The 25166-nt window shown below is 38.4% G+C and overlaps 1 protein-coding gene across 4 annotated transcripts in view; it reads right to left on the reverse strand.

The window, feature by feature from the left end:
- Window positions 1-25166, reverse strand: part of SIK2 (salt inducible kinase 2) — a 118072-nt gene that overhangs the window by 26529 nt on the left and 66377 nt on the right. For all 4 annotated transcript variants that reach the window (XM_086679142.1, XM_086679141.1, XM_086679143.1 and 1 more), the window contains one exon: window positions 10485-10646. In XM_086679142.1, coding sequence (XP_086535268.1) covers window positions 10485-10646 — 162 coding nt within the window. The remainder of the gene's footprint in view (window positions 1-10484; window positions 10647-25166) is intronic.

Genomic DNA, 25166 nt, shown 5'->3' on the forward strand with positions numbered 1-25166 from the left:
AACTTATAAGGAGAGTTGCACTAAAGAGATGTTTACTTCAATTTCCTGTAGGAAAATAGAATGAGGAAAATAGAAACTTGAGCCTGGGGCAACATTAAAAGCAATGCTTAAAGACAATCAGGTTCACTAAAGCTATTATCGTAGCACATATGCAGATATCTTCTATAACCTTGTCAAAACACTTAAACATGGTTTCTGCAATCATCTGAGGTATGGGTTGAGAAAGACTATGGAATCAGGAAGATTCAAATCAAATCCTGGGTTGTCCACTGAGTTGTGTGACGTTGGGCAAATTACTTAACCCAAGAGTCAGACGCTTAACTGACTGGGCCACCAGGGCGCTGCAGAAAATGGTTTCTTCTTCTTTTTTCTTTTTAACATTTTTATTTATTTTTGAGAGACAGAAACAGAGCATGAGGAGGTGAGGGGGCAGAGAGAGAGGGAGACACTGAATCCAAAGGAGGCTCTAGGCTCTGAGCTATCAGCACAGAGTCCAATGTGAGGCTTGAACCCATGAACCGTGAGATCATGACCTGAGCCAAAGTCGGACGCTCAACCGACTGAGCCACCCAGGCACCCTGAAGATGGTTTCCTCTTAATAATCTTATGAGACATCCGTATTTTAGGAGAAAGTGAGGGTAGAAAGTCAACTACCTTGCGTTTACGTTGAAAAACTGTAACAGAAACGAAGTCTGACTACAGAGCCCTTGCTGTTAACCACCACCTTTATGTCCCTCCCTGGCACTGTGATATGTAGCTATTTTTGAGTAGGGTAATAATTGTCAGGTTTAAGAAGTGGCAATAGAAAGGCACTTAAAAATAAAAGTCTTTTTACTTCTTCACAGGAACCTAATTTGCTTCATTCAGTCTGCAGCTTTCTGCCTAAATGCATCTAAGTGCAACGAGGGGTGAGTGAGAACCATCGATGAGATACGAAAATGGCACGGCTGTGCAGGATTTGCTTATTGCCTTTTATTCAAATGGAATGGGTCAGTGTTTCATCACAGTAACCAAATTCATTCCTTCATTCAACATTTGAGTGCCTATATGTCAACTGCTGTGCAAACACTGAAGAGAGACTCCTGACAACAAAGAATAATAAAAGATCCCACATTATCGTCAGACTTTTGGAAACCATTGTGAAAACAGTAACTTGGGCATTCTTCTCTTTATGCTACCTCCAGATCCGGGGTGGCTCTGGCTGGAATGGAAACACCTGTCTAGTTTTGTGTACTCTCTACCTCTGATCTGCAGGTTAGTACCAACAATGATGGCTGCTATGTCCTTCAGTTATTTTTTTAATTAAAAAAATTTTTTTTTAAATGTTTATTTATTTTTGAGAGAGACAGAGACAGAATGTGAGTGGGTTGGGGCAGAGAGAGAGGGAGGCACAGAATCCGAAGCAGGCTCCAGGCTCTGAGTTGTCAATGCAGAGCCTGACACGGGGCTTGAACTCACAAGCTGTGAGATCATGACCTGAGCCGAAGTTGGACGCTCAACCAACTGAGCCACCCAGGGATCCCTCCTTCAGACATTCTGACTCCTGTTTCTCCACCAGAGAACTTAGGCCGTGGAATGCTGGATTCACATTGATATTATTTAACTTTCAATTCTAAAGTAATTTTAGATTTTCAGAAGAGATGCAACAATACAGTACAGGTCACATATTTTATAGACTGTCCCTCAGTCTGGTTTGCCTGGTGTTTTCTCATGACTGGGTTCAGATTATGGATTTTGGGGCAGAACTTCAAGAGGTAGAGTGCTCTTCTCAGTGCATCGGATCAGGGGATGCATGGTAGCACGTCTAATTAGTGGTGGGATTATTAACCTTGATCTCTTAGGGTGCTTTCTGTTGGGTTTCCCTGTTATAAAGTTACTATTTGCTCCACTATAATTAATAAACTGAGCTTAACTGAGCCACGCAGGTGCCCCTCCTGGTAGATCTTCACTGCAGCAATGACTACTGTAATGTTCTAATGGTGAGTTTTCATTTCCCTCATTTCTTCTACACTTATTAATTACAATTCTTCTTTAAGGAGGAGTTGTCCCTTCTTCCCCTTTTATTTATTCATTAAATCATTTATTATTTATATTATCATTGTATTTATCATGAACATTTATTTTTTGTATGTGTGTTATAATACTCTTGTTATTTATTTTGATGCTCAAATAGTTCTCGCTTTGGCCATGAGAAACTAATTCAGGTTGGTTTCTATATCCTTTCAACACGTCCCCATCTTTTTAAAATGTCATTTTATTTCAAGTATTTCCTTATCTCTGGCACCAAAGGATGTTTCAGGCTTCTTTTGTATTTTCCCTGCCTCCACTCTGGAATCAACCACTTTTCTAAGGAGCTCTGGTTACTTTGATAGAGGAATGGTATCTAGAAAGCAAGACGTGGGTGCCTGGGTAGCTCAGTCGGATGAGCCTATGACTCTTCATATTGGCTCAAGTCACGATCTCACTGTTCGGTTTGTGGGTTCGAGCCCCACATCAGCTTCTGCACTGACAGTGCGGAGCCTGCTTGGAGTTCTCTCTCTGTCCCTTCCCTGCTTGGACACCCTCTCTCTCGCTCTTAAAATCAATCAATAAAACTTAAAAAAAATAATAAACCAAGACTAGGAACTACATGTACTCACTGTAGCTGGGATGTCACTTGCTTCTAGTCCGTGTCAGCATAGAGAGTTAGGAAGTGTATGTATGAATGCTAAAAGCCATGTATACCCCTCATATCTATTCTTGTTCCTTTCTATATGTATATGTATTTAAAAAAAAAAAAACCCAACAACTCACGAATTGACACCAATACTTCTCACTGCAATCCATGGTTCAGTCTAGTGTTATTTTGATACTACTTTTATTCATACATGATTGACCGACTCTTAGAAAATTTTGAAGATATAAAAACTTTCTTTCCTCTGCAGCAATCTGTCTTGTGTAGGGACTAACTGAACTCTCCCTCATAACACACCTTGAATTTGTCAGATCAATCATGATTTTCAACATTTCTTGAACATAGTAGGAAAAAAAAACCCCATCTTTCTCAAAGAATCTCTTAGCTTCTTAATTTTAAGAAAGTTCAGTACGAAATCATTAGAAGTTTTAGAAACAAATGACAACTAGTCCTTCAACACGGTCTAGGAGTTATCATCAAATCCAAAAAACATTTATGTCAAACGTACACTGGATTAGGCATTACACACTTGGTATTTTTGTAACATGTTATTTCATTTAATTGTGATGACAGTTCTATGAAATGTGACTGTCCTTGCCTTACCAACAAGGAAACTGAAGCTCCAAGTGGTTAGAAGACTTGCCCAAGTACCTGTCGCTATGACTGGCTTAGCCAGTATTCAAATACAGGTTTTTTTAAACTGCAAGCCAGGTGTTCTTTTAAACTAAATCACAGATGTTCCAAGAATTTTGCTAGTCAGGGAAGTTTAATCCAACACACAATGGGAGGTAAGGCTGTCATAAACCCAGGAAAAGTCCTTTACATTAGTAGAGATGAGAGATTTCCTAATTGATCCCTCTGCCAACAGAATTGACAACTGAGGGCTTTCTCTTCTCTATAATATTACCTGATATGTCAACAGCATCCTTAATGAGGAAATGGAAATAATTAAGATGTTTACAAAGTAAATGTCAGAAATATACACTTACATTCATTTTAGGAATCCATACTCTTTAAGATTATCTAATGCTTATTTTTGAAAGAGAGAGAGAGAGCGAGCGTGAGAGCGCATAAGCAGGGGAGGGGTAGTGAGAGAAGGGGACAGAGGATCCAAAGCAGGCTCCTCGCTGACAGCAGAGAGCCCAATGTGGGGCTTGAACCCATGAACTGCGAGACCATGACCTGAGCTGAAGTTGGACGCTCAACCGACGGAGCCACCCAGGCACCCCAGGAACCCATGTTCTTTTTAAGAATGCACAATGTGTTGAAGAGACCTCTTGCCCTTTCATGTGAGATGATATGTGCCCAGATCCCAGATCCATGTTCTCCAGGGGTTTTACTCTTAACAATGGTTTTGATATTTCCCAGTATACCCATATTCTCTCACCTGGTTTCTGTGAGGCCTGAAATGTCTACAGAAGAGAGGTTTTGGAGTAGACTGTTTAACCACAGAACAGACGCAATTACTGTTGACGGACTCTCATGGAAATGAACTTGGCCTCAAAAGTGGAGTGCTCTAACAACCTCTTATCTAAGTAACCAGTAACAGACCATGGATATATTTGAAAACTGTACTAGAACTGCTATGAGTGTCTGCTTTATACTTTCAAAGTGATTGACCTGTTATCTTACTGACAACAAATGCCAATTATTATTACTGTCATCACTAAATTAAATAAGTTATCTGTGCCCAAATATCATTATCAGAGGGCCAGTGTTTTAGGAATAACAAGGCCTTGCACAGAATAAATAAGCTGATCCTGATAATTGCCGTCTGACGGGAACCAAGCACAAGAGAATTCTGTTGATTGCTGCCGTGAAACAGATCGAACATCAGTAGGCATACGAGCCACCTGGACAACCTGCTGAGGGGCAGGTGCTGATTTAGCAGGTCTAGGGCTGGGCTTGATATTCTGCATTTCCAACAAGCTCCAAAGTGATGCTCATGCTGCTGGTCCCCAGACCACTCTTCAAGCAGCCAGGAAACAGAATAAAATGAAGGTTGTGAAATAGATATAGAAAATGTTAAACAGTCTGTCACTGTTTATTGTTGCAAAATGATTATAATTATTGAATACTTTCAGGATTTTTATGTAAATGACACAAAGACTAAACAGAAGTCATTAGGTAAATTAATTTTTTTCTGAAAAGGGAAAAAACAAAACATTTAAAACCAGTCTTCAAGCTAAGAAAAAGTAAATGAATTCTAGGAATCAACACAACCAAGGCAATTTTTAATCCCCAGCAGTGTGTTATAATGTCTAATTTATAATTAAAAAAATTCTCCTACAGAGTAGCAGATGGCTTTAGGGTTAATTTTATCCTTGTTTCTAAAATTACCAGTAGAATTCAGATACCCCGTATCGCTGGAGAGATACACCTCTTTTGTAATTATGACGATGGGAGCAAAGAAGACAACTATGAGAAAATGAAAGCTGACAAATGAAAGGTGGGACGGGGGTAGGGATGAAGCTGACACATTGGGTAAACGGAATACTGACAGGATACTGACATCACTGTGTGCTTTGCTGCCCCCACCCCCACCCTGCAAGAAAAGGCCAGCTGCACAGCTTACTTCCAAACATCAGTCACTCCCTTTCCACCTGACCGGAGGGCACCGAGAGAATGATCACCACAGTTGAGATGAAATGTGATCCTGCTGACCAGTGTGAGACATTTGTCCGATGAGAGGGTTCAGTGGGCTAAGAAGCAAATAGATGGTCTTCCTTAGCCCCAAATGGGGTGGAGAGCACGAAGGGAGAAAAGGAGGGGGAAAACAAAAGAAAACAAAACTTAACAAAACCCTCTGAGCTGTCTTCCACAGTCCCGGCTTAATGTGCTGCTAGTGCTAAGTGGGCTTAAAGGATAAACACGAGGTATCACCGTGTTTGCTGAGGCAAAGCTCTTTTTCACATCCTACCAGTGGCAGAATGATACCAATGGAAGACTTTTTATAAATATTTTACTAATAAAACCTATCTCAGTCTCTCCCACCCTTTTTTGGTTTCAGGACACAAAACTGGAATTATATATACAGAAACCCTGTCTCAAGGTCTTCTAGTAAACAGGAAGATTGTTAGAAGCAATAATGAGAGGTGAAGGGCTACTCGGGGATCACGGTCTATTCAGAAGGGAAGCCTTCCTTAAGGGCTGGAGACAAGTGACTTGTGATGCACAGGTCAGACCCATCAGGCTATTACACATTACTAATTACATTTAAGATCGCTCTCAGAAAAATAATTAATTTGAATGGAGCACAGACAATTTAGAATATAAGTGATAAACTTGTCTTATTCCTCTGTGACTTGTATTAATAAGGCTTTAAGGCCTTGGTGATTAAATAAAAACAAACATGGTAGGGGCGATTATAAGGCTATGAAAATTTTCAGGACTTGTTTTCACATGGAATCAGTTATATACTGAACACAAGTAATAGCTACCTTTTAGTGAGTGTTTACATGGTGCCAGGAACTTTAATTAACAATTTATTTAATACTTAAATGGCATTAACTATGTACCAGGCACTGTTTTAAGTACTTTGCAAATATTAACTGGTAACCAGTATGAGATATGAACTTCTATCATGCCCTCTTCAAAGATAAGGAAACTGAGGACAGAGACGTTAGGTAATGTGTCCAAAGTCACCCATCTAGTAAGTGGCAGAACCAAGGTTCAAAGCCAAGTGGTCTGGTCCTAGAGACCATACTCTTACCTGCTACCCCTCGTCTGTAACATTATCACTAATTCTCGCAATATTCCTGAGAAACAGATTAATCTGTTTAATATATATGGCAACACAGCACAGTGAGGTTAAATAATCAGCCCAAGGTCACACAGCCACTAAGTGGCATAGCCCGAATTTGCACCAGTCGTGTCTGATAGCACACTCCACATTCTTTATGTGAAGCCTTGTTTGAACTGTGATATTTTCTGAAAACTTCCTCCAAGTAATTCATACATTTTTATCTTTAAGTATTTATTATAAACATTTCAGATTAGGAAAGGTGAGGAATAAAACAAAATGTCCTTCACCTACTTATTGTCAACTTCGTGCCTGAACAGTCTTTGCCAGAACAGCTAAGAGGAAAGAGCACCGCAACTACACAACAAAAGCCAATATTCCTTTGCATTCTGCCTGGTGTTTTGCAAAGGCTGGAGGTCTCATAATCGGGGCAATGAACACACATCGGTATGGATGGACCCATGGCCCATCAGTGGCTGAGGTCTTTACTCATTGGAAGAGCATATATTAGAAACTGATTTCAAAGCCGTGTTTCTGTATTTATTACAATGAAACACTGATACTTCTACGCATTTTATCTCTTATGAACAGAGACAAAAATTATAATTTACACTAGTTTTGATTTGCACTTTCTCAGTTTCAACAAAGAAGATAGCTAAAACAGTTCAATTATTCAACCCATTTAGCAATTAAAGAGATTTTCATAAGAAGGATAAACCAAGTACAATTTGCGGGAATAATTTTGCATTTTTCCATGGAGTCCCATCTTTCCTCCATGTGTCGGAATTCTTTAAAATTCAAGAAGAATCCTCAGAGATCACAAGATGATGTTTTTAAAGGAAAGCAGGAGTATAAAAAAGTTATAAAATCTATGGATAAAAATAAACATCCTGGAGAAATTCTTTAAGAGCACTGAAACACATCTAAATTTTGATGGCATGTAAAATTCTCCATGATCTGAGTCGGCCTACCTGTCCAGACTCTTTCCCCATCGTGTGTCATCAACACTTTGATTCCACTAGTTCTGTCTACACCTTCCCTACACAGTTCGAATTCCTTGGCCTGCCTGCCTTTGCACATGCTGATCTACCTGCTTGGAGCTGTCATCCCTACCTTACCCCTTGCTTCTCTCTCCCCCTGTCCCTCCACAAAGGTCTTCTTCTTAATCAAGTCTTAGCTAATAATTTCCCTGGTTCTTCAGGCAGAGTTAGCCTTTCCTCTAGCCTCGGGGCCTGTATAACAATTATCTTCTTGTGTTATATTTAGATAAGCCTTGGTTCTCGGTTAACTCCTTGGGGTGAGAGCAGAGTTAAACTTGCCCGCATTGTCGTTGTTGTAGTCTTGAAATACCTGAATCTCCAGGATTCAAGCACAGTAGAGGCTTAATAAAGATTTGCTAAAATTTGGGGTAAATGGTGGTAAGAATGACAGAAAAAAATGTGGACAAGATGACATTTGAGTGTCTAGATGTACCGTGTGTGCATGCAAGCATGCATGTGTCCCCACTTGCGAGGTATAGAATCAATGACACTAAATGCATAAATTCTGAATGATAAAACCCTGAATTCAGCGAGAACCCCTTGAGGAAAAACTGACCAATAATGCTTGGAAACTATAACAAGATATAGGGGAGGAAGCACAGATTCGGAGGTCAAAGAGACCAAGCTGTGAATACCACATAATGAATGACATTAGAAATACTGAGTTTACGTACCTATATTATAGGCTAGAATTAAAGGAGACATATTATAGCCCAGCAAAACTTGGTTACGACCTTAAAGGAGTGCTCTGTATATTTTGTTTGCAAGTTTCTTTGGTGTTCTACTTTGACATTTTCTTTTGAGATGTTAGTGACAGAGCACTCTGTAATTTCTATAGCATATGACTCACACAACTAACCTTTCTCTGCCTAAAAAGACTCCCAGAACTCCTTGGAGGTATTTTTTGTGTGCGTGAAATTTTTCTTTCAGTGATAAAGGAATATGATGGTGAAGCAGGGGTTTCCCCTTTCTTTCTACAGAGTTAAGAACTTCAAAAAACAAGAGCCTTGTTTGAAGAGGACAATTTGAGGGCAGAAGACGCTTTCAAGAAGTAAACAAAATGTTCCCGTCAAGTGCATTATAGAAGAATGGCATGGAAGGGCCAAAAGAAGGAGGAGAAAAACAAAAACAAAAACCACAAATGGGAGATGTGAATGCACATTAAAAAAACGATGGAAACACCAATACTGTGGATTGCATTTTCAAAACAAAAAAGACAAATCAAGACAAATCTTTATATATATACAATGGGAATGTAACAAATTAACTTAAAAAAAAAAACACTGTCTTATTCAGGCAATCCCATTACAAAAAAGTCATAGCCTGCAGAATGGAAAATCCATTACCTCCCTGAACCGTACGTAACACTGGCATTTAAAATTAATTATTAAAATTAACATGAAGTAAAAATTAATTATTTGCTTTCCCCCACATGCCCAAGGCAAAAACTGATGGGAAACGACATAGAAACAAACCAGTTATGTGCACAAATCAGAGGCTTTTGACTTCTATTTTATACCACAATGCCACAAACCAAGGCTGCTGTTTTCTCCCTGAGCCTAGGAGTCAAGTATCCAACCTAGGAAGTCAGCCGGTAACTTCCCGGTCAGCTCCTCTCATCCGGATGTGCCTCTGCCCTCTTTAACAATCCTGGAACAAACACCACCTGCAACCTTGCTGAGCTTTTGTTCCAAGCCCCTTATCTTCTTCAAAACCCTAAGTGAAATAAATCTCCCTCCCACACCTACAACCTCTAGCCCAGACCCACATTCTCTTAATTGGACCACTGCCTGAGATTACTTACGAATCTTCCTATCTTCAGTCTTACCCACACCTCCTACCCATCTTCACTCTGCTGCCAGAAAGAGACCTCCTTTCAACACACAGATCTAATCATAGTACCCCAGTCCCACCTGCACTCCCACCCCAGCCTCCAATTTTCGATAGGTCACGCTCCCTATCGGCAACAGAACAAACTCTGACACCTCCCATGGCATCCAAGACCCTGCATATTCTGCTCTTTGCCTACTGTTCCCCTGTGTCGATCCCCTGGGCCTGCAGATTTCATGTCTCACCAACATGGAGCCACAGTTCCCCACCACACCAATCTCCATCTCTCTCTCTCTCTCCTTTTATCTGTGGTATTTACACAGTCGGCCTGCCTATGTGCAACATCCTACTCCTGTTTATCCTCCTGGCAAGCTTCTAATTCCTCTCTCAAGCCTAAGTTCAAATAGCACCTTCTCTGTGAAGCCTCCCTGACTTCTCAGGTAGACTGCTGTTCCTTCACCTGGATTCCTACTGCATTTTGTACATACATTTCTGGGCAACATATTGTATTTTAATTATTTTTCTCTCTCCACTAGACTTCTAGAAACAGAGGATTTGTATTCCAGTACCTAGCATGGCAAAGTACTTGACACATAAATATTTACTGAAATTTTGACCAGGTGGATAAAGAAATTTGACTATAAAATAGAAAACTTTTTACAACTGTGAAAAAGGTAGGAGGAAAACTAGTAAGGCAATCTTTACCCTTAGCCTCCATGTTATAAATCAAAACGTTACTGTATTGGAGCAAGGCATTTGACCTCTATCACTGTCTTTTATCTGTCTGTGACCTCTCTGCAGCCACCAGCCTTAAGCAGGAGAGCCGGGCTCGTCACCGGCAACCTGTACTGCTTCTCTGGCCAGGCCAGCAGCCCCCTGACACACTCCCACATTCCCTGACACGCTCCCACACCTGCACCTCCTCCAGCATAGCACACCAAGGGACCTGGCCACAAATCAGACCCTGGGTGTAGTGCTGCCACTCTGTACATTAATAATGAACATATTTCTCTTATTTTTCCTTACACATAGCGCTAATGAAATAAGTAAGACACACTTTGAGAAAGCGTGATGTCACTGCTAGAAATGCTCCTGAACCTCTGCCTGTGGGTGCGCGCATGCACGCGCACCCCCCCCCCCCCCCCCACGTGCAGTGGCTCGAGTCTGGTCACGTTTGAGCCAGCTGCATCCCAGCTACCTGCTAGTTTGATGTTCATGTTGCTATCCAGCAGGAGATTTTCAGCCTTGAGATCACGGTGCACAATCTTCCGACCATGACAATAATCGACAGCAGACAGGATTTGCCAGAATTTGCGCCTGGCCTCAGACTCATTTAACCGGCCATGATTAGCAAGGTAGTCTGGAAAACATCAGAGATTTTAGGATTAGTCACCAAAACCAAAAACCAAACTAACAAAAATCCCCACTATCAGTACTTAGGATTTTTTTCTCCTCAAAAAGCCAGCTCTTTACTTATTTTAATTCCAGTGTGATTAATATACAGTGTTTTATTAGTTTCAGGTGTACAATACAGTGATTCAAAAATTCTGTATATTACTTAGTGCTCATCCAGGTAAGTGCACTCTTAATCCCCTTCATGTATTCAAAAGCTTTTTAAATGAGTAAGAGTGTTCAAGTACCATGCTGTTTTCCAAGTTCTCTGCCTTGAGAAAAGTAATTCCAATCATATTTCACTGGAATCCATATAAACGGAGAGAGAGCCCAAGACAAGACAATATGCAAGTGACGTAATATTCATAGTATAATTCCCAATGCTGTTTTATGCCCTAGGCACTCCCTCCACTCCTTTGTTTACAAATTTATTGAATATTTTTCCTAACCACATTTAAAAAAGAAACTTGTGTAAAAAACACCCATGAATCCATTTTCTGACATCTCATCAGACAAGGGATATCTTTCTTTTAAATAATCATTTCATGGAGTTACTGTACAAGCCACCTGTAACATACGATACAGGGATCCCTCGTAGTAGCTTAAATAATTCACACCCTGTTTTGTTCAGTGGAGCACCTCTGATCCACCCAAGACTTGTCCTCTAAATCAAATGTGATAGCCATGTTCTCTAAGCACACACACTTTGCAAGATACATTAGCTATGTTTGTGCAGTGTTACAATCTCTACTAAAGCGGTTTACCTGAGAATTAATTCTGCGTATGTTTACATTAACTCAAGAAAACTAAACATTTATAGCTAGTTCAATTTTCACTTGAAAATCTAAGTCTTTTAAAATGATCTTTTGCAGAAGAAGGTCAGCATGAATCTTGAAAGGCTTTTCTAAGATTTAAGGTTGTTTTCCCAAGTTAGGAATCGTATGGACAAATCAACATTCAGTCATCTTCATACATTTTGTGTTCTAGGCTATGTGGTTTACTGATACTTAGATTCCATGGCTTTGGGTCATGACATTCTCAATATTTACTGTAAAACTAACATTTGTACAACATTTTACAGTTTACAAAACTTGTTCATATCACTATATGTCACTTAATGTTCCTAAAAACACTCCATGATAAGGATTATTCTAATTTTCATCTTATAGGTGAGGAAGCTGAAGATCACAGGGATTAAGTAATCTGGCTGAATTCACACAACTGGTAAGTGAATAGCTGATCTGGAAACTTTGACTTTTTTTTTTTTTAAACCGTATCAAGCTTCTTTACTAGACTCCTGATGAAATTCTCACTATCCTTTCGAAACCCTGCTCATATGCCACCTTGCCCTTAAACAGTTCATCACTTCAAGTAGAAATGACCTCTAGTCTGAACTCCTTACCACTGACAACACAGTCTCATACTTTAGTTACCTGCACATATACCATAAATATCTCAGCATGTGTGCATATTTGGGTGCGCACACACACACACACACACAGCCCAATTCTAACACACTGTGTGTTAGCAAGTAAGATACTTTCATTTACACTTTCTGAGGTAGGAACCGTATCATTCTCTTCTGTACTCCCCACACTGCTTTAATACTATGCACAAAACATCAGAGGTACAGTTTTTAAAAATACTTAGCTGATTAAAGTCTGATCATAGATGGGTGGCATCATCATTAGTGTTGTAAAAATATCGTAGTACTATACATGTTAGAGGCTTTAAATGTAAGCAGACAGACCTAAATGTGAGACGTGAAACCATAAAAATCCTAAAAGTAAGCATAAGCAGTAATTTCTCTGACATCGGCTATAGCCCACCCCCCCCCCCAAAAAAAAGGCAGCAGAATCAGACCTATAAATGCAGAGAACAAACTGATGGTTGTCAGAGAGGTTGGGAGTGTGGAGTTGGGCAGAATGGGTGAAGGGGAGAGGAAGATAGGCGGAATGATTAAGTCACAGGAATAAAAGGCACAGCATAATGAATACCGTCAATGATACTAAAATAGTTATGCAATGGGACAGACGATAGCTACACTTGTGGTAAACACAGCATAATGTATAAACCTGTCAAATCACTAAGTTACACACCTGAAACTAATGTAACATGTGTGTCAACTATACCCAAATTAAAAAAAAATGGAAACAGACATTTCGTATATGCTTCTGTATGTGCTGTGATCAGCTCATCACATCTCCCTCCTGCCGTTACAGAGCCTGCATAATAGCCGTTTGTGATTCTAAAGGGAAAAACGGTTCACTTAAGAACATGTTGAATTTTCAGTCAAAATGTCCAAACTGTCATCAGAGTGACTATGTCTAAGTAAACTGGCAAGTGGACAATGTGCTTTCTGCTCATAAGAGTAAATCAGAGCCTCATTTCTATGCTGGATGAACTGGGAAATCCGTAAGGAAGGGTTGGCCCCTTGGGCAAATACAACTGATTGAGGCAAATGCAACATGTTTTCTGTGTAGGATTATCTTTTGGCTAGTTAGCATTATCTTTCCTGAAATGCCACACCAAATGCCACTTAAACTGCATCTCTAAAGAGACAATTTTTTTCATAAATAAATGATTTATTCAGATAGACAAAATTTCTTTCTGTTGAAAATGCTGAGTCAACGTGACTTAATGGAAAAAAATGTTTGTGATTCTGGCAACACAGAGAAACCCAAGAGGTCCAATGTGAACAAAGAGAAGTGTATGGAAAAAATAACAACAACCAACTATTGATTACAAAATGAGTCCTGGGAGGGGCGCCTGGGTGGCTCAGTCGGTTGAGCGTCCAACTTTGGCTCAGGTCATGATCTCACAGCTCGTGGGCTCGAGCCCCACGGTGGGCTCTGTGCTGACAGCTCGGAGACTGGAGCCTGCTTCCGATTCTGTGTCTCCCCCTCTCTGCCCCTAACCCACTCGCATTCTTTCTCTGTCTCTCTCAAAAATAAATAAACATTAAAAAAAAATAAAAAAAAAAATGAGTCCTGGGAAACACAAATCTACATATTGACTATTTTTAGAAGTGATCAGTTCAAATTAATACTACCATGGCCAAAGGGGAAGAAAAGCTTTGAAGCCAGGCAGGAAAGGGACAGTCTGGGGGGAGAGGGGCAGGTATAGTCTACCTGAACCTAAAATCACCATGTAAAGCCAGAATCTTCACAGGTCAATAAATCTGTAACACACTGTGAGGAAAATGACAACACCCATTTTCCAGAGATGAAGAGACTTCCTGTTTAAAGAGGTTGGTATGTTCACCCTGTAAGTAAAAATCTCAGCAAGTATTATATCATATCTAGGACCTTCCTTATTCTGTATGATTTCTGTAGTGAAAACTGAAAACTGTACCTTCTGCTGAGAAATCGGTAACAGATGTAACAGAGGTATAAACCTGTGGCTGAAATAACATTAGTTTAGGTAGATACCTCATCCTCCTCAGTGAGGGGCATTGTTATCAATCCAAGCTCAAATTAATACACATGGTCCTCTAGGTAACATGTTTTACATTAAAAACTTAATACCTAATTATGGCTACAGAACAAAATTGCTTTTTTTAATTAAAATTTTTTAATGTTCATTTATTTTTGAGAGAGAGAGAGAGAGTGCGAGCGAGCGAGCAGGGATGGTGAAGGGGCAGAGAGAGAGGGAGACACAGAACTCCAGGTTCTGAACTATCAGCACAGAGCCTGGGCTTGAACTCACAAACTGTGAGATCATGACCTGAGCTGAAGTCAGATGCTTAACCGATGGAGCTACCCAGGCACCCCAGTTACACAACAAAATTTTAAGTGTAACAGCAATTCTCCACACTAATTGTCTATATGTGTATTTTTGGTGAATAGGCACAGTTTAAAAAATTATTTTTTCTATTTTACATTTGTCCTGATTAAGTGAAATTAACTTTCTATGTTGACTTTATTTTTTTTTATTTTTTTTATTTTTTTTAAATTTTTTTTTTTTTTTCAACGTTTATTTTTGGGACAGAGAGAGACAGAGCATGAACGGGGGAGGGGCAGAGAGAGAGGGAGACACAGAATCGGAAACAGGCTCCAGGCTCTGAGCCATCAGCCCAGAGCCCGACGCGGGGCTCGAACTCACGGACCGCGAGATCGTGACCTGGCTGAAGTCGGACGCCTAACCGACTGCGCCATCCAGGCGCCCCTATGTTGACTTTAACAATAAAACTTTTTACGGTTATATTTTGTATATCCTTTCTCCCATTTTGCTTTTATGGTAATTGATTAAAAAAATTTTTTTTAACGTTTATTTATTTTTGAGACAGAGAGAGACAGAGCATGAACGGGGGAGGGTCAGAGAGAGAGGGAGACACAGAATCTGAAACAGACTCCAGGCTCTGAACTGTCAGCACAGAGCCCGACACGGGGCTTGAACTCACGAACCGCGAGATCATGACCTGAGCCGAAGTCGGACGCTTAACCGACTGAGCCACCCAGGCGCCCCAGTAATTGATTTTTATCATATTTTACAAAAATCATGGTCTGTGACAAATTGGATAATTAAAAAACTGGTCTCTCAATACTGATAATTTGAGAAATATTGGTATAGACAAGTAAATAGGCAATTATAATACACTGTGATAAAGGCTAGCACAGGAATAGAACCTAATAAATATTTTTGTAGATTTCTTTTTAAATTTTCTATTTTGTATTATGAAAATTTCAAACATATGTGAAAGTAAATAGTATAATGAATCCCCCAGACTTCTAAGTTATCAGCATTTTGCATACTTGCTTCATCCTTTTTTTTTTTTTTTTGTCCCCATAGTAACCTAAAGCAAATCTTGGCATCATTTTGTTTCACCTTAAATACTTTTGTATGTATCTCTAAAAAATACATTTTCTTACATAACCATAATACCATCACCACACCTAACAAAATTAATAATTCCTTAATATCATCTAATTCACAGTCTGAATCTCCTCAGTTGGCTTACTGGAATCAGGATCCAAAAAAGATGTACATTCTGCATTTGCTTATTTTGTCTTTGGAATCCTTTTTTTCTGGAACAGTCTTCCTACCCCCACCCCCCATTTTCCTATGCCACTGACTTGCTAAAGAAACTAGGTCAGTCATCCTACATTCTGGATTTGTCTTTTGCTTCCTCATGACATTGCTTAACTTATTCTTCTATCTCCTGTATTTCCTATAATTTGGAATTCAAGTTCAAAGAACAGAATAGATTCAGGTTTAATTTTTTTGGAGCATGGCAAGAATATGTCATAGGTGCATCAACTTGGAGGATTATAACATCTGATTCTGCTTTTAGGAGTGCTAAGACTGATCACTGCATTCTGGGAGTGACTGCTTGATCCTTCAATTAGAGTCTCATCCCTCTTTTTCCTAATATGGTTCATAAGCTCCAGGGTACGTGAGAACCCTTAGAAGGCTTGTTAAGCCAGATCACTAGGATCTATCTCTAGAGTCTCTGATACAGTAGATGCTGGAAAGGGCCCAAGAATTTGTGTATTTTTCAGAAGTACCAGATGATGCCTAAGATACTGGAACGGGGGCTGTACTTTGAGAACCACAAAACTAATTTTAGTATTCACTGGTGTTTGAACCTGAACCAGTTACTTCATTAGGGGTTGCAAAACTGTGATTTTTCTAATTACTTCATTCCTGCCACATCTATTAGATGAAATTCCTCTGTTGTCAATTAGAGCTATTTAGTTATCCTGAACTATAAAATAGGTCAGGAAGGATGAATGCTTAATTCTTCCTCCTTAAGTACCAATTTCCAGAGTAAGGGGTTGGCACACTAGCTACCTCCAATGATAACTATTAAGATTTGTAGGTCTGTTTGTTTTTAATTTTTTCTTCTTCTATTTTATGATTCTCTTAAGTATTAGAATGGTGCATGGATTCCTTTTTTCTTTTTTTTACTTTTATATACTCAATTTGTTTCAATTAACTACAGTATTATTCTTTTTTTAATTTTTTTTAAATGTTTATTTATTTTTTAGAGATAGAGACAGAGCATGAGCAGGGAAGGGGCAGAGAGAGAAGGAGACAGAGAATCCGAAGCAGGCTCCAGGCTCTGAGCTGTCTGCACAGAGCCCGACGCGGGGCTCAAACCCACAAGCAGCGAGATCATGACCTGAGCCAAAGTCGGACGCTTAACCGACTGAGCCACCCAGGTGCCCCAAGTATTATTCTTTTCGATGCTCAATTTTTTCATCTTTGACTAGTGAGAACCCTGTTTTGTTTTGTTTTGTTAACATGACCACAGAAATGTTCATTGCCTTTGTTACTTTCTGGCATAATAAAAACATCTCATGCATAACTGGGACAGTTCCTGCCCCAAACCTGGAATCAGTCATTTTTCCAAGAAGACTTGGTTCTTTTTACTGGGGAATAGTACCTGGGTGCTCAGGATGCTTTTTATGGCAAGGTTGGCATCATTTCTAAAACTTTTCAGGGACAGAGCTAAAAATAAACACTTTTAAATATAAAAAAAAATAATGACTTCACTCCATTTCAAATTTACCATTATAGGAATTACTTGTCTTTGATTTATATATGTATATTTCTTCTTTTCTTATATAAAAGATCCTATTCCTTTAAAAGAATTTTTTTTATTTTTTTTTATTTAAGTTTTAGAGCAAGCACAAGCAGGGCTCAAGAGAGGCAGAGGGATAGAGACAAAAAATCTTAAGCAGGATCCATGCTCAACGCAGAGTCCGACACAGGGCTCAATCCCACAACCCTGGGGTCATGATCTGAGCCAAAATCAAGAGTCAGTCGCTCAACCAACTGAGCCACCCAGGTGCCCAAAAAGATCCTGTTTCTTAACATTAATTACTTGTTTTATCCTATATTATACATGAAATAATCTCAAAACGGCTACTAACAATAAAGTTAATGGATGAAATTTACACGTTCAAATTTCTTTGCATTTCTTTTTATCTTGAGATTATATTGTCCTAAGGATGCATAGTCCAACTACTATGTTTTGAAGTTATTTGAGGGGTGCCTGGGTGGCTCAGTCGGTTAAGCGTCTGACTTCAGCTCAGGTCACTATCTCACGATCTGTGAGTTCGAGCCCCGCGTCGAGTTCTGGGCTGATGGCTCAGAGCCTGGAGCCTGCTTCTGATTCTGTGTCTCCCTCTCTCTCTGCCCCTCCCCCGTTCATGCTCTGTCTCTCTCTGTCTCAAAAACAAATAAACGTTAAAAAAAAAATTAAAGTTATTTGAAAAGCTATCTCTTTGTGGTATATTTCTCCGTTTATTTTTGAACATGTAAAAACACTCACCTGATATTTAAAATGATACAATAAGATACAGTCCAAGAAGTCTTGTTTCAGTTCTGTTCCCTTCCTCTGCCTAAAGGTAACTATTTTTATTAATTTTTGTTTACTCTTTCTGTTTCACTTGTTATGTGCAAATATTCTCCCCACTTCTTACACAAAAACATTTATCCTTTTTCTTTTGCATTTTATAGCAGTACACAAATCTTCCATATTCCTTTTAAATCAATGCAGGTACTTCTAGCATTTACCAATACAGTGCTAAGAATGAAGGCTCATGAGTCAGGCTGCTTCAGTTCAAATTCTGTCTTCACATTTGCTATGTGACCTTGAGTTACTTAACTCCCCACCTCCACCTCCATCTGCTAATCCCCAAATGGGGATAACAATAATAGAATAGAACACCTCACAAGGTCATGTGAAGATTACATGAAAAAAGCAATTTAAAAAAGAAAAAAACCCTCTTCATGGTGCCTGGCACACACAGGTTCAATAATGTTAGCTGCTATTATATCAGCTATGATTGCTACTATTGTTGTTATTATATTGTTATGTTATCAGGGGTTGACTAAGGCTACCTTCCTTTCCCAACTACTAGCTCCCTGAAAGCCCCTTGTATTATGATTTGTTTCACACTCTACTGACATAGGTTTAAAGTCACCAGCAACTTCTCTAGGCCAAAGCCAATTACCTTTCCTCAGTTCTCATCTTTTATGACCTTTCAATTATATTTTACACTTAACTGGTTTCCAAAATAAACATTGATTTTCTGTTTATAGTTTTTCTCCATTTCTTTCGCTAATTGACTTTTCTCTTCTAACCACATATAACTACCACAGTCTAATTCTGGCCCTTTGCCTTTTTCTATACACCTTTCCTCACAGAACTAATCTAAACTACCCCCTCCTTGCAGATCACCTTTGATCTGCCTTATTCTTAGTTGGATAATGTTAGTTCCCTTTCACACTCTTCTCACTTGGTGCCAATCTCAAGGGTGCCTCTTTAGTCACTCCAGCAAAGGTATGTCTTAACATTCTGGCATGAGACCTTCTGCTCATAGATCCTAGTGAGAAACTAATAAAAATTATACTGACATAAAATATACATATACAATTCTGGATGCATTTTCAAGGGGGGGGGTCTATAAAATCTCAAGTTTAATCAGGATTAAGAACTCTGCCTTGGGGGATTTCATTTATCGATTAGAATTTTTATAAAAATCACCTCCAGATTTGCCAAGCACATCTGACCTTTCAACAATTACTCAATTGTGTATCTACACAGATTTTCTTTGTTACTGCAGTGTTATTATGACTGAGCTCATCTTTCTGTTTATGAACTTCATTACCACCCTTCTAAGTCACTGTAACTATCACCACCCCCCACAACAGTACCACCATCCACCAACTCCCCCCCCCCCAACCCCCCACTGACTGGCATCCCATCCCATCTCTTCCCCCAGGAACAAGGGGTAGGTTTCCCAGCATCTTATCAAGGTGAAGAAACCCAGTCAGTTGAGTTTCCTTAAATTTTGGGGATGTCTGAATCTTTTGATCACTACCTTTAAGCTTAAAATTCTTCAGTCAGAAATTATTAGGATTCCTTAAAGCTGGATCTGAGTAATAGTCCAAAAAGATTGATAAGCTATGCAATTAAATATATAATGTTATATTAACAGGACTTAATTTGTAATTTCACTGATTTATAATCTGGAAGTAAAAGGGCTGATGACAATTTAATATTTTTGGTTTAACTAGCCTTAAACAACCCACCTCAGATAATTAAATCCTGGTCAGTGGTTTCAAACCCATAAATCTGCAAAGAATTCACATTTCTTTTTACTAACTTTGAAGAGAAAACTTGTTTTCAGGAATATGACCACTATGAACCCTGACACTCCAATAACATAATCAGAACTGGTTATTTGTTTCCTTCAAAATATTCTGAAGATTCATTATTTTCAATCCCCATATCCAAATTATCCTCATCTTTTTCTCTAACATGTCTTGCCTCTAATTAGTACAAAATGTCATTGTAAAATAAAACTCTATCTCACCAGAGATCAGGACTCTGATCTTTGTCAACTTAGGTTGTGCTTGTTCTAACCAATAACTCTTGGATAAAATGTAACTAAGAAAGGAAGACACAAAAAATAAAAACCTGAAAAAGGTTTTAACACATTAACATATGTACCACCTTACATTGTAAACACTGATAGAAAATGGACTAGGTATATGGTCTATATTGAATTAGGATGACATGGGCTATACTAATTTTAAATATTACATTACAATATTACTTCTAATATTAAAATCACATTAAACTTTTAACCTTGACACAACTTATGAATAGAATACAAAACTGAAGATTTTTAAACATTTTGCTTTTGTGTTTGCTTTTTTAAGTACACAATCATTTCAAATTGTGTGTTTGAAAAAAATTAAAGGAAATTGTTGCTTGTGATATATACTCTGGCAATTTAGTTGTGCTCTCAGCAATTTCCCTACATTAGACTGTTTGCATCTGTTAAGACTCTGAATCAGTTCTTCAAACCTAGTGGAACTACTGAAGCAAACCACAGTCTTCTGAAAAGTCAAGGGAGGTTTTAGTTACACAGTTTACAATTTTAAAGATTACTGACAATTGACTTCTGTACCTACATGTTCAACTTTTCAGCAAAAATTAAAAGCAAATATATCAAACTTTTCTAAAATCGTTTATAACCCCCACAGAGAAGCCAAATAGGTTGCAATACTGATGACAGTAATGGATATCAGACAGAGGACTTAACAAATTTTTCATACCTTTAATAAAATATATAAATAAAATAAATATCTCATTTCCTTGGACCTACAGAGATTGCAAAATATACCAGAAATAAGTTCTAGAGTCAGAGAAGCCTGATTTTGAATGCTGTTTACTTCTAACCGCTGTATGACCTTAGACAAACTATTTAAGCCTTGGGCGACTCAAGAGTTCTTAGTAACAAACTTCAAGTTTTGTTCTTTGTGGAAAGCTTATACCTTAAACTGCTCCACACATGAATTCTAACTTAATGGCAAAAAACCTGTTAGAAATGTTTTCTTTCCACATCTATCCTATTGGCTTCAGTCCACACACAGCAATTTCTTTATCCTGTGGCATGAAAGTATGCTGTCTGCAGTGTCCAATAAAAGTCTAGTAGTTATAACATGAAATATGCATTAGAGAAAACTTGCATTTGCAATTTTCAAATATTTAATAGGGCAAATCAAACAAGACGACCTGTAAAAATAAGCATGTAGAAAGAACATGATTTTTAGTACACTTTCTGAAGTCGTGTACAGATCTTTAAAAGCACACACACACATACACACACACACACACCATTCAGTTATGAATCAGAATAAAATTAATTAGAAAAGAATAATGAGCACAGTAGGATACAACTATGTGGGCCTTCAACAATACTGATTCTCTTCAGGTCAGCATCGAAGCACAATGCTCTCTCTCCCTTCCTTAATCAAATTAAGGAAGAATGCTTATATTTATGGTGAGTTTCAAGTGTTAACAGACATCCTTTTACTTATTCATTCAACAAGTATCTGAGTGACTTCTTTGTGTCAGCCACTATGCTCAACCTTTGCCCTCCTGAAACTTCTGTTTGGGGGGAAGAGACAATAATAAGTAAGTAGACACATAAAAATGATAATTCCACAGTATAATACATTGCAGGGAAATAAGGTGATCAGCTGGAAAGTATCTGGGGTAGGCCACTGTAGACAGGGTGACCTGGAGAGGCCTTTATGAGAAGCTATTATTTCAACTAGGGAGAAAAGCGTTCAAAGAACAGCTGGGGCACACCCATGAAGCCAAAAGGCCACCAATGAGGCTAAAGCAGAAGAGCCAGGAAGAGGGGAAGGCCAATGGTGGACTGACAAGTGGAAGTCATGCTCCGCAAGAATTTAGAAGCCCAAGGACCAAGAGTCTGTATTTTACAATACTGGGAAACCACTGAATGATTTTAAGTAGGTGAGGGACCTGATCTAATTTACATTTTAAAAGCACTGAAAAATAATCGGAAACTGTGAACTCTATGTTAATAAACTTTAAGTTCCACTGAGCGAAAATTTACACAAAAAATTTAAGCACTGCTATGGGAATGGTCCTGATTGCTAGCTGATACGCCAGCCACATGAAAATAAAATTCAGTCCCTAATGCGAACAGGTTCACAGAACATGTAAGAAAATTAGGTTAAATACTAAAAAACGTTAATCAGCCCTTCAAGACAAGAATAGAAAGATGTCATGAGGCAATACTGGTTTACAGACATAAGATGAGATACTGTCTGAAACATAAACTCTTGTTAATGTAATTTCAGAATGATAGCTGGGTTTTCTTACTGATTTCAATGTATGCAGTAACATTTCATTAACTGTCCTAGAACTGTTTTTTAGGTAGTAATTTAAAAAAATTATGTCAACTGAATAGCCTAGAAAAGTGGCCAGAGTCAAATTTAATACTACCAGATGATGATGTCATATGATGGCAATCAACATTCCAGACAATTCCCTAAACAGGTATTTTCATTCCACCTATTTTTATCATCTCTACAAGACCTCAAAGTCTGTTGTGAATTATTTCTTAGTAATGAAGATGACTGGACTGATAAATGAGTCATTCTAAGCTGAACTACTGATGTTGTGTGCTATTTACTCAATTTATGGTAGTGTTATGATAATATTTATAAATGCAATCTGGTCACACTTCTAACACATTTTTTACACAGATAAATACATCCACATAGCTACTTTGATATGTAATTATTTCTTAAGAAGGAAAGAAATACAGTTCAAAGAACATATCATCATTTACAAAACCATATAATTTTTAGGAATTAGGAATGAAATGCCAAACTTGGAGAATAACATGATGATTCTGAAGGAAACATATCTGTTAATTTTAATATTTTGATTTCTATACATATATGCCCTCTAATGATATACTTTTAGCAAACATTTGAGAATTAAGACATTGTCATCATTCATTCATAAATCCAAGAGCAGATATATTTCTCTTTTCATTAAGTTCTTCAGAAGAATGACAGTGGAAAACAATGAAGCTAGGAAGAATTGGTTAATTCAGAAAAAGGCATAGATGTAGAGGGAGGGAAGTGGGGAGACAGGTAAAATGGGTGAAGGTGGGTGGGAGATAGAGGCTTCCAGTTGTGGAATAAGTCAAAGGAATAAAAGGTACAGCATAGAGAATATAATCAATGGGATTGTAATGGCACTGCATGGTGACAGATGGTAGCTACATTTATGGTGAGCATAATATAGTGTATAGACATGTTGAATCATTGTGGCACACCTGAAATTAGTAACATTGTAGGTCAATTGTACTCAAATACCAAAAAAAAAAAAAAAAAAAGGCAAGAGGTTAAAAAAAAATGGTCATAGAGAACTCAAGAATGTAGATTAAGTTATACAAAGTAAGAATAATTATGTCAATGAAACTTTTGCAATTAAGTTACAGAGCAAATCAAGTTTCCTGGGTAAGCAAGTTCCGAAAAGCCTGTTAGCTTATTAGCCAGTGGCTTGATTGATGTTTCTTGGGGTCCCTCCCACCCAGTAAGTAATAATGATACCACTTGTCATAGGGGAGAAAGAGTAACAGTCAAAGGGAAGGGTTAATTGGAAAAAATAAGACCCCAGTTGTCTGTTCAACTATACAGAGATCAAAGAGGACAGTTGATTCAGTAACTGACATTACAAGGTTGAAATGTTTCTGTAGTTTTTTGTTCCCATTCCTTTACTCCCTCCTCCCTGCAACAGGATCATCTATCCATACCCTCTGTTGTTTGACTCTGTAATGCCTCCCAGTAGCAGAGCTGAGATATATCCCTGCCCTATTGCTTTTGGTCTTGCTCATGGGGAGTATGTGTAGTTTGACTTGATCTCTTGTTGAGATCTCCCATGACAAGCCCCAGAATGAGAGACACGTGGAACAGATCTGAACTCAACCTACAGTCTGAAACAGAGCCACCCCAGTTGACCCACAGATAATAAAATATTTGCTGGGTGCCTGGCTGGCTCAATCAGTAGAGCATGTGACTCTTGAGCCCAAGTGCGGTGTGAAGTTTACTTAAAAAAAAAAAAAAAAATACAAAAAAACAAAAAAAACTTGTTGATGTAGAACACCGAACTGGGGAGTTGTCATGTAACGTTATTGCAGCAGAGTTAGAGTGATAAAGTTTCCAATATTAGAAAAGAGAGGTTTGCTCAGCTATAAAATGAAGTACACTTTCACAAAGAAATCTTTTGAATGTTTTTAACAATTTATGTGATATTTTGTGTTCTTTATTAAACATACACTTATTATTATTTTTGTACATCTGGATGACATCTTCAGGTATTAAACAACCTTGTTATTGGCCTTGAATAACTGGGTAAGTGCTCATGTAAACTATATTGATTGTTGCCTCTATTATGTAGGATGATGTAAAAAGACTAGTCTGGTTTCTTTTCAGAGGGAGGTCACTTGATCACTTTTTCTAAGCCAGTTTACCCAGCACCTAAACTTACCCACTGCCTCCAATTTCAAGGTTCACTACTGCGAAAAGGGGACAACTGGTTGGACACAGTTCTGAAGAACAAAGTATGATTCAGTTCCAAGGAAGATAAAATTGACACAGGCGTTACTTATGGCTAACTCCTAGGTCAAGGGAGTAATTAAAGAAGAGAGCTCCGAAAAGACACAGACTAACGCTGAAAGTGCTGGGCTCTATGCTCAGCTCTTATGCAAATCACTTAATCTTTGTAGGCTTCAGTTTCTAAATATACCTAATATAACTTAAAATACTTAATATCACTTCTAAGGTTGCATTTTAATTCAGTATTAATATTTCAATGAATATCACTGGATGTCACTTCAAATTTCCCCTTGGTTTATTTATTAAAAACATTTATTGAGGTAAAATACACATAACATAGAATTTACCATCTTAACCATTTTGAAGTATACAGTTCCCCCTCGGTTTATTTTTGACTCATCTCTTCCCCTGTAATTTCTGGCACAAAATTCCCTAGGGCACTTATTTTAGGACTGGAGAGAAGTTAGATGTACTGGAGTGGAAGCTCTGAAACTGTTACTCATTTAGCAGCAAGGCAGAGAGGACAGAATCCCAGGTGGGAAATGACTGCCAGAAGCCAGAAGAAAACAGATCCAAGAAGCCC

This window comes from Puma concolor, chromosome D1, assembly GCF_028749965.1.
Source record: "Puma concolor isolate L17-30 chromosome D1, mPumCon1.1.hap2, whole genome shotgun sequence".
Lineage (NCBI taxonomy): Eukaryota > Metazoa > Chordata > Mammalia > Carnivora > Felidae > Puma > Puma concolor.